General features: G+C 41.9%; 1 protein-coding gene across 1 annotated transcript in view; it reads right to left on the reverse strand.

Moving 5' to 3' along the window:
* Positions 1-2,635: 2,635 nt before the first annotated feature.
* Positions 2,636-14,268, reverse strand: part of WNT9A (Wnt family member 9A) — a 57,387-nt gene continuing 45,754 nt past the window's right edge. The window contains exon 4 of the mRNA XM_030503710.1: positions 2,636-9,408. Coding sequence (XP_030359570.1) covers positions 8,935-9,408 — 474 coding nt within the window. The 3' untranslated portion in view covers positions 2,636-8,934. The remainder of the gene's footprint in view (positions 9,409-14,268) is intronic.

Consider the following 14,268-nt stretch of genomic DNA (forward strand, 5'->3'; position numbering starts at 1 on the left):
CCAGTTCTCAAAATGACCAAGGTATGAGTTTGGGCAAGTCACATCTTTCTAGCCCTCTTTCATCTCTCTGTCTGTACTTCTATGCAGACTGAGAGACCTGACTCTCCATTCTCATCTCTTGGGGGTTAACTTAATTTTTGTCCAAGTAGCAGTCAGATTTTCATCTTTAGTGCTTATTTAAGAGGGAGCTCTAAGTAAAATTTGTCCCCTTGTTATTTTTTCTCTCTCTTCTAATTTTGGTTTGGTCTTTTTGGTTTGTTTTTTCCCCTCACAAATGTACGTGCTCTTCTACATTCCTAGCTGGGTTACACACGCAGTTCCACACAAAACATATTTCTCAGAGATGTATTTAGAAGCTTGTAAGAGATTCAGACAAGTCCTTTCTTCTTTCTAAGCTAAAGGCACCTCTATTTTTTATTGGATTCTACCTAGTTCTCCCACATCACTGCTGCTCAGCACATCCACAGATGCAGGCTGAAACCACCTTCTTGCAAAGACCTAACAGCAGCCCTGAGGAAAGCAATGAGAGAGAAGAAGGAAGGAAACCTATTTTATTTTTCTGGAGGTGAAGTCTCTCATTTGATACTCTCTTTTTTTTTTTTTTTTTAATCCCAAATTCTTACAATACACATTCTAGCTTCACCCACTTCCTCTGTGGGAACAGCTGTCAAAACGCTGTTACATCCTAGGCTACTGCGGCTTTACGACTCACATTAGCAGCTCTTTAAGGGTCTGGCGGAGGCTGGCTGTGAGGTTTCAAGCCTGCGATTTGTCATTACCTAACTGCCAGGAAGCATAAGGCAAGGTCAGTTGGAAAGCTGAAGACGGCAGAGAGGTATGCCGCAGCGTCTGACAGGATGTAGACCAAAGGTAGCTCCTTGGATCCCTATCTCCAATCCCATAAACTCAAATCATCCACTCTTCTTGCCTAAAACTACCTAGACCGAACATTCACCAAAGTATCTGCCCGGTTCCTCAGGGCTTGGTGCTGAAATTTCTCATCACAGAAGGGACAAAGCAAAACAAAAGTAGAAGGTGCATAGGTTGAACAGCGCTCTCACTGAGATAGTAAAAATCTTCCTTGGGTGAATGATACAGATAAAAAGCTGTGAGGAGTGCAACAATACGATACGATACCAACATCATCATTATACTGGATAAAGATATCAGCATTTCTGTTTGAGGATGGATAACTGCGGATTCTGTGTAAAGTACAGAGGACCCATCGCTTAAGGGGCTGGTTAGAGGTGTGGATGAGACTGGTGCACCACAGCGGAAAATGAGATCAGAAGGTAAAATGAATGCAAGAACTTTACATGCCTGGGAAGGAGAGAATTGGATAACCTCTGACTTTGTGAAGCACTTTGGAGACACCAGCCAGAGTTTTCAACATCCTTTATCACACCATCAAGAACACAGTAGCCCTTGTTTAATAGTCTAACCTGGGATGTAGGTTAGACTACCAAAGGTATACACTGAAAGGACAGCTGTGGCTAAAGCTCTTTCTAAGTTCAGTTCTTCTATCACATGCCCAGTCAGCCTGACAAGAAGCTTGGGTTGGTTGTCTGCTTGTTTGAATCATTTGGACCTGCTGCCTTGACAGGGTGCCAAACTATTGAGAAGAAGTACCTGGACACATGTGTGAAAGCCAGTAAGTTAGTGCAGGGTAGGAAGTTGCCTTCTGCCAGATGAACAACTATTATTGGTTATGCGCTCTTTCTTACCCCACCCCAGGAAGATGCTTTATATTAACATGATGCCCATTGAGGGAGATGACAAGGATGCCTGTGCCAGGTTTCCTGCCTCAAAAGAGAGTAGCCCACTAATCTAAACAGCCTCTTACTTAATAGTAAATAGTGTTTGGGTTAGGTTGTTTCTTTCTTTGTTTTAAACATCTTGAGCAGTTGGACCTCAGGTTGATCTCTAAGCTTTCTCCTCATCCACATGAAAAAGCAACATCTGTGAACCATCCCAAAGCTGTGGTCCTGAGAAGCAGCACCTCATTGCATATATCCACATATGATGCACCATGTTGTTTCTCAGAGGCTTTGCAAACTCAAATCACCCATGTTTGAGTCATTATTAAGTTGTAAAATGAACAGCAACAGGCTCTGGTTGTTCAAAGCTCAGCTGAAATGAATTCCAGGTACTAAATTTCTCCAGGGGGCCATTGTGAAGAAAAAGACATTTGATCAAGCAAGACAATATGTAGCCTGGGATAATGACAATTTTTTTAGTTGTTGTCATTCAGCCAGACTAAATTTGGCCACGTCCTCCCTGTTCTGAGCTCCAGCCAGTTACTTGATCAGAGTACCTTTGCAATCACATCATGACAGTGACATTCTGCCAAGGTATCATGACTTTTCCAGCAAAGTATGATGACTAATGCAACCCCATAAAAAGCTGATGGAGCCCATCAACCTCCTGATCTTGTTTAACACTATACCGCTCAAAAGTCTTTGAGGCTTACATTAGCCACAAGGACAGGCTAGCTCCAGGACCAGAGGTCCAAACTAGTGCTGAGGGAGGTACAGGGACTTCCGTAACCACTGAACATAGTTCTTCAAGATGCAGAGAAAGAAGAGGACACTTCAAGTATAATTTAAAATACATTTATTGTTTCATTTGTTCTGGCTTTTTTGTTATACAAAGATGTTAAATAACTTAAATACATTCTCAACAGTCACTCAGAATCAGATTTATACCTACGAGCTGTACATATGAGGTAGAGAAAAATAACTTAGGCTCCCATAAGACATTGGAAAGAGAAAAAAAAAGTAAAAAACAACCAACCAAACAAAATAAAAATACTAATCCTTCATGTTAGTATTCCCACCTCCCTTTAAAAGGAAATGCCATCCCAGGTGTGCAAAACAAATCCTAGACTTTACATTCAGGCCTCAAAGGGCATTGTTATAGACTGGGGTGGACCAAAGGAAAATTCCTGTGCTAATTTGGAGATTGCTGTTTCAGATTGGTCTGTGCCCAATGTGAGCTGGCAGGGTTATCCACTCACACATTGATGATAAGTCCTGAATTCATCCCCACATTTATAAACATCTATTAACCTGTGTGGCTATGTTTTTGTCCCCTTCTATTGTCAGTGGCGAGAAACTGGCTCCTCCACATGGGCCAAAACACCTTCTAGTGGCTCCTTATTTAAGGTGGGATGATTCCAGACCCATTGTAAAGGCCCCACTACACCAAGCGCATCAGCACTTCCCCCACCTTTCCTGATCAACCCTGTTATGAAAGGGAGGACTGGATGAGGGAGGAGGAACTTTTGTCCCTTGGTCACTTTGCCCAATGCTGCTGGGAGGAGTTTTTCCCATTTCCAAAAACATTCCGCAACAACTGTGTTATCAGATAGACTGCCTAACTTTATGTGTCTGAATCATTTATGGCCTTACACCCTACTCACTCCCTGCATGTGAATAAATGTAGTTACAGGAAGCCTACCATGGTGGCAGAGCTAAACTGTGCTTGCAATGGCCATTTGCTTTTCCTCTCCACTCACAAAGACTAGAGATTTCCCTTTTTTTCATTGCTGAGAACCACTGTTTCCTGGAGCATGCAAAGAGCTTGGTCAAATCCAGTGCTCATCAGTGAAAATAGATCTAACAGCTATTCGACACTAATATCCATGGCCCTCAGCTTGACTGCTTCAGCAATGGCCAGATTTCTATGGGCCCTATACCATACTGAGCATCTTTCAAGTTACACAAGCAGTGATGGTCATAAAAGGAACTATTTCTTTTGCAGGAAAAGGTTGCTCTCCAAAAGTCATCACCTAGTTAGCATTCTGAAAACTGAATGCCAGGACAAGCTGACCATGGAAGCCAGACTCTACCCAACAGATGTGCACACAGAGCTAAATTAAGTGGGAATGGAGAGCTTTGCTGCACCTGTTTTATTGAGCACAGAACAGACCTAATTTTACTGCAACATCAACGGAGGAATTTTTCACAGGCACTATAATCCACCAGAAAATTACCTTAAGCAGCATCTACTCCATGAAAGTACCCTTGAGAAATCTGTCCCTTCATCTGGGTTCTCATCGAACCCTACCACAGCCAAACCAACCTAATATATATTCACTAAAATAGGTCAGCTGAAAAATGATTAACAAAGAAATTCAAGACCTGGGCTGGAGAAAGGCAGATGTGTATGAGCTGGCCGACCACAAAAAATCCTCAGAAATTATCTTGCTCCTGCTCAGGTCTCCAATTCCAAAAGCTCTTTTGAAAACAGGCAGTCCATAACTCATTCCCTGCTTCCAAAGGAGAACAACAGGCTTCCTGAAACACAGCACACCAAGTTCCCAACTCCCAGGTTTTACACTGCCCCATTCAAATAGATAAAAATTGCTTGTGTTAAGTCAAGCCTGGGATTTGGTCCTCTTCATTTAACCTTCCCATGTATCAGATTTTTATTCCCCTCCCCCCGCCAATAACCTTTTTAAGAATCATTCTTCCCAGGCCAACTGAGATCAATGGCAAATATCTAGTTATTACACATAGGTTTTGGCTTTCAAGCCATCTCGAAACCAGGATACATAACTAAAAAGGGATAAGCTTGAAGTTTCAGAGTAGGTTTTTGCATTTATTTACAAGCTACTCATTGTTCATAACTCATTTTTAGTGTCAAGAATAAAAAAGAAGTGCCCCTTTGATTAAACACTAGTTGTCTCACCAACTGGAGTCTTTTGAGAGGTGGAAAACAACAAGAACATAATGTTTAGGACTTGTTTTGCATGTCTCCACATCCGGCATATATGAGTCAGTCACACAGAACAGAAGCTTGTTAAAAAACAGATGATGGGTGCAACAATTATTTGTGGGGGTTTTTATTTCTTTTAATAGAAAATTCTAATATAAAACAGCAAACATTTTCAGTTTGCCTTGTTTACAAAAATATTATATATATTTTTTTATATTTCTGACATAACTAAATGCACTATTCAATAAAAATATTCTTCCATCAGCTAACTTCTCTTTTAAAAAAATTAATTAAAAAGTTATATAAATAATGGTTGCACCCCCCCACCCCAAAACTGATCTCACAAGTTTTGCTGGATCAGCTTAGGAGAACCAACACTTTGACACTTTTGGGAGACAGGGGGTAAAAGGGGATTGGAAACCAGAGAATCCCCTGGTCACCCATCTGTCCTTCTCCAGTTACATCTGCTGCAAAAACCTGTTTCTATGGGGGTAAGAAAAAGGAAAAAAGTTGCTTCGCACTTTTTTTTTTTTTTTTTTTTTTTTTTGTATCAAATGATACCGTGAAAGATTCAGGGACCCAAATCCATTGTTGTAGTAGTTTTACAAAAATGAGCAATTTCATTAAATTGCACTGGACATCCAATGGGTAGTGGTAGAATCAGCCCCTCTGGAAAAATCCAATTTCATGCAGCTGGAATAAAAAGCAGTTTACAGGACACTGCCCAATTTATATAGAGGACTCAGGGTCTCTTATCTAGGGTTTTCTGAACTCACATATGGAGTAACACAAGCAGAAACTCCTGCTCCATGGGTTAATTCAATCCCAACACACATTATTACCAGCAGAAAACCCAAGTGAAGCACCTGAGAGAGTTTTGAGAGGGTCTGACATCTTTTCTACCTGCTGCTACTTGTTTCATCCTTCTCAAGCTCCTGGATTTTTCCAAAATGAGGCTTTTCCCCCCATTCTTTCTTCAAAGATAAGGCAAACATTAGAAAATGCTGGAACTAAACACCCCCACACCCCCAACATATATAAAACATGGTGGGAGGAAGAAGAAAAATAACCCACGTCTATTTTACCACCCTAGGTCAAAAGGCCAAGAAGACAAGTTCTCCTGATTTCAGAGTGTTAGTATATTTTATACACTGCCTATACATTTAACACATGTGCCTTGCTACTATTTAGTTATTTATAATTTTTTTTTAACCACAGGAGAATAAACCTTGCTATTTACAATATATAACAGGCAAGTAATATATCCACATTAACATAAATACAATTTGGTTTTTGTGTGAGTTTTTTTGTTGATTTTTTTTTTTTTTTAAATACTTACAGAAAGCATCCAGGCTTCAGTGCGTGAGTTATAATACACAGAAGAGCTCTTTCACTCAGTAGTTCATTCACTCTTTGCTGCCTTACTCTAGTCAAGCTTCGACAGTCTGCCTTATTGCCCACCCATCTCTCTCTCCCCCCTGCTGCCAAACACACCAAGCTACCCTATCCCAGGCATTTTCTCCACAACAGTATCTATGCCAACACTGCCTTCTCTTCTACATCTAGGGACTCATTCTCCTCTCACACCAGTGCAATGCGGAGTTACTCCAGCGAGGTCAATGGAGACAGAGACACCAGTGAAAAGAAGGAAAATGGGGCCCATGGTTTAAATATAACAATAATTAGTAATAATAATGCACATAAATTGTGGCCCATTCTTTAACTAAGAACCTTTTTTTTTTTTTTTTTAAAGAGTGGAGCCAGAAATAGTAATTCAGACCCAACAACCCTCATGGTTTGAGGAGGTTTGGGTCTGACCTTACTTTGGAGGGGAAGAGCTATTCCAGCACACACACAAAAATGTAACAGTGAGTTTGCACATATGTGTGAGAGAGGGGAAGAAAGAATTTAACATAATACCACATTGAAACCATTAGAAGGTCCTTCTGAAGGGCTTGACAATAAATAAATGTTCATTCAATATTTATATATATATTTATGTGTCAGCATGTGTGTATACACACACACACACACACACAGAATAGATTTCTAGTTAGTTTATTTTTTAAACCATTAGATAAACTGCTTGTGGGTGACTCTCAAAGCAGTGCATCTCTCAGAAGCTGCAAGACCTTCTTGCAAACTCCCTGCATTGAATGCACCGTTGTACATTTGCTGTGGTGGAAGGGACAAACACCATGTGTGGGTTCTGCCTTCTCCAGCATTACCTCCCCCCCAGAATTGTACAGCAAATAAGCAAACAGCAAAAAAAGAGACAGTAACTTCACTTTGCAGGACCATAGCGCTATTGACAATACCATCCCATCCATCCCCATGCTCCCACCTCAAGATTTCATGCCAACAAGCCAGGTTGGACTGCAGGTATTTGTTAAAAATATCTTTTCTCCTCCCAGTAGATGAACATGAACAGCTTAAATATTAGTGGCTACTATTTTGGGAGAGAAAAGAAAAAGAAAAAAAAAAGAAAATTAAAACCACCTTAAAAAAAAATGACCCATTTTGGAAAACTGCTCTCTTTTTGTTTGGCTAACATCTACTACTGGTTGAAAAACTCCAGCCAGCTTTCCTCTTTTGAGAACCAGATCAATGGCTTATATAGAATTGGTGGAAATTGCTACTACTGGGCAGTCAAAAATTGCTACCAAAAATAAAACAAAATGCCCTTCCCTCGCCAATGTTTCCTTAGAAAGCTTCGTTGAGGCATCCACTGGCTGCTTCCAATCCACTTTTATATGACTGACAAATATTGTTGCATCAAGTCCTGGATTGCAAGTATCCTCTTCAAATGAAAGAAGAGATGCTGAAGATTGTCATCTATTTCACAGCATCAGAGTGATCTACCACTGCAGTCAATCTGTGGCTTCTCTGGCCACTTGATAGCTTGACTCTGTGTCAATTGGTTGTTCCGAATCCAAGAGTTGGTTACCATTTAGCAGTTGTATTTTTTAAATACAGTTCTCAATCTAGTGGTTAAAAAAAAAAAAAAAAAAAAAAAAAAAAGAAAGAAAAATCTTAAGGTCATATGGTTTACATACAGCTTGTGTCATGTACCACTGCCATGGTTTAGAGTAAATGGAATGATGACCTAGTAACAGAAACGTCAACTCCTCCAGAGGTCTGATCCAGTCCAAAATGGCTGCTATAAAATGCAAGACAGCGCCGCGTTCCAAGATGCACTTGAATTTCTCTTGGCCTACTCAGAAATACATGTCCAAATTCAGCTGGCATAAGACTCAAAAGTTCCAGTTCAGATTTCTGAAGCAGTTACCACAGGGTGAATTTGATCAACAAGAGGTGGAAAGAGGACAGAAAAATAAATCATGCACAAAGTGAAAATAAAATTTTAAAAATATCTAGTGGTTTTTGTCAAGAAAAAAAAAAAGAAAAAAGACAATGATAGTGCTAAAGAAACTGCATTTGAAGAAACTGGTTGTAAAAAAGAACACATGAATGGATTGAAGGGGACAGGCACGTCTGGTTTTCTGCAGTCTTCCCAACCTCTTTCTTGGATATATTTCTGTTTGCAATATGGTGGACCCAACATTTGAGCTGTAGTTCGTGATCAATGCATGTGGATATGGAGCTGTCATTAAAAAGCTAATCCTCCCAGTGGGTCTTTTTGTCAGAGCCTTGTTTGCTTGATGTGCAGAAACTCCACTAAAGGAGCCATCAGGCCTATTCCTGCTTACCCTACACACATCTCTTCAGTTTTAGAAAGGGACATAAATGACCACTTCCTGTACCATCACATCTGAAGCAGATCTTTCTTTCTTATCTGCTTAGCTCTAAGTTGTTGGGTAAGCTTCAGGAATAAAGTAGTATAGGTTATTTATGCTAAAGAGAATATATTAGCCCAGGAGTTCATGGAGGAGTGGTAGAACGATCAAGATAATGTTCCAAGGATAAATGATCCACCAAACTGCGTAGACTAAAGTGAAGGTCAACTGGTGTCTAATCCCAGTGTGACAGGCACTTATTTCCACATGGTTGGACCTCATTAAAATTCAGTCTACCGGAAAACAAAACAAAAACAAAACAGCAACACAACTGGGTCACCTGTACCCTACAAAGTGCTTATGTCTCAACATAGCTTTCAGATCCCAGAAGGTCAATCAAACCCTGTTTGTCTCCATGTGCAGTTCTCATAGATCGCCATTACCCATCACCAAGGGTTGCCATTGAGCAGAAGATACGTCAGTCTTTGCAGGTATAAACCTCTTCTCTCTGGGTGCATTGCTTGCATTCCACATAGCAGCACCAACGGACCTGGCACTGGCATGGACGGGTGACCACCCGACTCTGTGTATTGTGCCCTCGCCCACAGCAGATGCTGTCACAGTTCTTGTCTTTGTAACATTTCCTTCCCGAAGTCCCAGGTGAGTATCTACTCATCATACAGAAGCTTGGGGAATCGTCAATGTAGACAAGATCCGTAGTCCTTGGGATTTGATCACTGTGACCAGGGATGGACTTCTTGGGTGGGGAGATGTCTCCTTCCCCTGTGGCCTCGTTGGTAGTGCTGCCCACTTTGAGTGATGTCTCGTACTTCTGCTTCAGCTGCTTCCCTATTTCATGGAATGGAGAGAGTTGCCTCCAGCACGTTCGGACAGTACAGGATCCGGATACACCATGGCATTTACAGGTTGTCTCCACTCCAGCCTTGATAACCTGCAGACACACACAGCCCAAAAATAAAATCAGTTATAGGGGGAAAACATCAAGATACAGAGTAAAAAACAAAACATGCTACAAAACACTCCTGGAACACAAAGTTGATGACAATACAAAAACTATCTGTTGAAAGAGAACAGAAAACAGATATAACAATAAATATTTGTTTCAGAAGGGTCCCAGTTATGACAATACAGAATATAACATTTGCTTGCTATAATAATGCCTTATTGGCTAGTTAATTACACTAGTAAGGTGTGCAAAGGCTGTCTAGTGCTGGCACTCATTTATATACATAGAGGTTGGAAGCTGTGATGCAACTAAGACATCAATACATGTTTTAGCACCTATTTATTTTAGTAAGAACAAGGAGATAAGATGTAACAACCATGGAAGGAGTTGGTTTAGTGGAGAGAAGAGGGAAATTGCTGCTGTAACACACACAAGCACACAGGTGGGGCAGCATATGCTCCAGAACACGAGCGTGGAGAGCAGGAACTTTCTCCATACCACATCACACAGGATACCACCTTATACTCACACAGCTCCCACACAGCAGCACAGCCTCAGTGGAAACATGGTTAAGCTGTGTTGTTTCCACCATTAGCAACTAGGCATAGCATCCCACCCATTTCGTGACTGAGGAAAAAACCTCATGTAGCTGAAATATATATATAGTCCTCATGAACACAGCTTGAATTCACCTTCACCAAAACCAGCAGCTCTAAAACATCCAGGTAGTTTCTGCCTCTCCATCCTGTGCTCAGGATCCTATTCCAGAGTGTGGTAGCATGTTCAAAAGGACATGTCAATTTTTTTCTGCTAGCAGTGAAGAATCCTGTGCTTTTTTTAAAAAAAAGTGTCATTGCTTGCTGGCCATGCACGTTTAACAAACCACATTTTCAGGTAGGATGAAGCGTAAGGCTCCCTTATTCTCCTCTGTGTCCTCCCTTTCTCTCAAAAATTAAGATGTGAAGAAACAAAAAACAGATCCCCCATCTTCTTCAGAGATAGATTTACACCTGGGACTCCTCTATTGGCAACTTGAGAGCAGACATGTTATTTGGACAGTCATAGAAAACCTGCATTTTGTCCACTGATTATAAACAGATATTTATAGTCCTAGTTCTCCCTCCCTGTCCCTTCCCCCAAAATAGGTTACATTTGGACTTTAAATGCGTAACGTATAACCACCCCTTAAAATAGCAAGTTAGACCAGAGTTTGTTTTACAAAGCTGCCACCTGCCAAGGTGCTTCTGAAAATGCCCTTCTTTTGAGGATCTATGGTATCTAAAAGAGAAAAAAATAAATCTTCTCCCTCTGCCCATTATGGCATCTGCCTACATTACAGCCTCATGACAGCAGAAGACTGGCTCCAGTCCATTTCCTGACCATCCAGTTCCTAATGCATGAGTCCTGCTGAGCACCATGTGCAAATGTGCAATAGGTCATGGACTCAGATTTGGGGTCTGGCCCAATCCTGATATTACAGAGATGTTTTTAGAAAGACAATATGCATAATACGGCCTTCAGCAAAGCCTGGCCAATGGTCACACTTCATTCCTGCGACAGCCAAGACCTTTTCAAATGCAATCCAATAATACACAGTAGCATTCAAACAAGTGATGGGTTACAGAGAGAGATGTGTTACTGCTTATAGTACTCAGCTGGGCCGGCTTGGTCAGGGGCTGTCACGCTTTGCGTGCCAAAGTGTCTAGCCAACTCTGCAAGAAATCCCACAATGTTAGACAAGAGCGTACAGAACACGTTTCAACACTAAGAAAAAACCTAAACCCCTCACCCATACTATCCCTTATGTAAAGTCACATTTCACTGGTTGTCCAGAAGTGAGAGCTGAGTTCATGTGAAACAAAGCTCCTGTACCTGATTTCACACCCAGACCATCAGCAAATTGAGCAAAATTGCTGAGGCACCTGCAGAAGTGCTGCACACTGCAGTTATTCACAAGCTCAGCCTTTTCTCAACCCTCCCACCTCCACCAACCCATTTGCATCTGCTCCACCTGGAAAAGGAGACAACCACTGTTGAACAGATAGGAAAGGAAGACACCAAAAAGAATTGGCTCAGCTAGTAGGCACACTCCTGTGCAGAGGCTTGACTGCATTTAGAGCTGGTTGAACAAGGCGTAGTCATGAAATGCAGGAGGAGAACCTGGAGACAGGGCCAGGAGCCACCTCTCCAGAGCTCACTGGGAAAGCTGACATTGCAAGTACTGTATATATATACAGTATATATATACACAGTATACCTAAGGCATCAACATGGGGCTGGTAGATACAGCACAACACAAATTGGAAATACAGATGCTGATGGATTGATAACTAGCAATGGCAGCAAACCTTCAGTCAGGAACAGATATGCAGGTTTAGGCACTTGAATCACACCATCCAGCCAGGGTTGACTTAACTAAGGCATGTGTTTGACTTAAAATACCTATATTTGAGAAACCCTCTAAACTCCAGCCTGACTCAGCAGAGCCAAAGCAGCCAGAGGATTCTGTAGTGAAGCAGACACCTGCACATGCTCCACAGAGCAGCTCTCTAGGCTCCACTGACTGTGCTGACCACATCTCTACTTGCTAACCCAAGCCTAGGGACCCAGCTCACACAGAGGCACGTCACTTTAGATATCTTAACCTGTGAGGAGAATCCCACCTTCTGGGACTAATTCAGGTGTCTAAATATCAGCATCTAGCATTATTTGGGGTACTGTAAAACACTGCTCTTCACCAACTGCTCCTCCAGGAGCATAAAGGTCTCTGAAGGGGTACCAATGCATATACTTAGGTAGATGAATTCTATTCTCCTTGTCTGTGCTTAAACAGTGACTAACAAAGCCCCTAATGAATCCCAGCTCATTTTTTTCCTGACTCACTTCTAGCAGTGGCTAGGACAGCTTAGATGTCATGCACTGGTAGACCAAAGCATAATAGGTTTCCATTGTCCCCATTCGCATGAATACATCAGTTCATGAAATCCAGCATATGGGTTTTCATATGGCCACTGTGCAAGTTTGGTGCATCCCAACCACCCCATAAACCCTTTCCTTGAAGCACAGGGAAGGGCTCAAGAATGTTACGAGGCAGCTATAGTGAAAATACTAGAAAAATTTGTTCCCCAGTCAGCCTCCCCTGCTGCTGTCAGTCACGACGCAGCTACTCAGGGTGATGCATGATGGAGAAATGCTGCCTACAGGCCCCTAACCACCCACAAGCCAAAATGAATCTTGGCAAAGCCCTTCTGTTTCCAGTCTCATTCTCCAGCTTCCACAAAAGTGTTTCTCCTCTTATTGCATGCTCCTGACAGAGACACTTAGATCCACCTCATTGCTCTAGGAAGGGGAGCAAGACTTATTCAAGTCAGCAGGTTGCTTGGAGCAGTGTTGGAGAAACCTTTTCTGGCTGGGCCCTGGGACAAATGGGTAAAAGTCTAGGTCATGCTTTCAAATGTGGAGGGACTCCCAGGGTAGAATAACTTAGCTTTTATTACCAAATAATTTTAGAGTACCTGAGGCAGAATAAGACTTCTTTAAAAAAACAAAAAAAACAAAAAAACACCCAAACAAAAACAAACAAACAAACAAAAAACCCCACCTTATTTCAAGAGCCAGAGGTAGCTCCTGTTTTCTTTTCAAGGCACATCACACTTCAGAGCCTGATCTGCCTCCAGCCTACATAGACCTGAACTTCTCCTGAACACCCATGGCATCACCACTTATTAAATAACTGTATTGCATCTACACCAAGTGGCTGGTGAAGCTACACCTTGAATACTATGTTCAGTTCTGGGCCCCTCACAGAAAGACAGACAGTGAGGTGCTGGAGCAGGTCCAGAAAAGAGCAACAAACCTGGTGAAGGATCTGGAGAATAAGTCTGATGAGGAACGGCTGAGGGAACTGGGGTTGTTTAGTCCGGAGAAGAGAAGGCTCAGGGGAGACATTATCGCTCTCTACAACTACCTGAAAGGAGGTTGTAGTGAGGTGGGGGTCAGTCTCTTCTCCCCAAGTAAGAAGTGATAGGAGAAGGGGCAATGGCCTCAAGCTGCACCAGGGGAGGGTGAGATTGAATATTAGGAAAAATCTCTCCACAGAGAGGGTGATCAGGTATTGGAACAGGCTGCCCAGGGAAGTGGTGGAGCCTCTGGAAGTATTCAAAAATCATGTAGGTGAGGCCTTCAGTGACATGGTCTGCTGGTGGTTGTTGCAGTCCTAGGGTAATGGTTGGAGTTGATGATCTTACAGGTCTTTTCCAACCTAGCTGATTCTATGATTCTGTCTCATCACAGATGTGAAGCAAAAGGTATTAGCTTAAATCCAAAGCACAAAATATTTCATGCTCCCCATGGCTGAAATATACCATAGCTACCACACATCAGCAGAGCTATAGGAACCCAGGAGTAACAACACATTTGAATCCTTATTACAGTATATGCTGTAGAGAGCTTCTAAGCAAAGTGCAATGAAGACAACTAGTGGGTCAGGGATAGCATCACACTGAAATTATGTCCTCCCACTCTTCTCTGAACAACCACCTGGTCTGGCAATCTCACAAATAGGAGAGCAGTTTGGGAAGAAAATAAAGCTCTTTGAGCAAATTAGTTTGTTCAACTTAGGAACACAAACTCCCATTGATCGTCATGAGAATACCAAATACTGACAAAGGCACAATGAGAAAAACAATTATGATAGAGCAAGACTGAACAGTCTTTATTGGTACTTGCTGCTAAGAGGAAATTAGATAGCACCACAGGACTGCCTGCCTAAATGGCTTTACAAGAGCCATAGGGAAAAGGGATCACAGCAGAGCATTGCTATGCAACATGTAATCCTTCCTCACA

This window comes from Strigops habroptila, chromosome 1 (assembly GCF_004027225.2).
Source record: "Strigops habroptila isolate Jane chromosome 1, bStrHab1.2.pri, whole genome shotgun sequence".
Classification (NCBI taxonomy): domain Eukaryota; kingdom Metazoa; phylum Chordata; class Aves; order Psittaciformes; family Psittacidae; genus Strigops; species Strigops habroptila.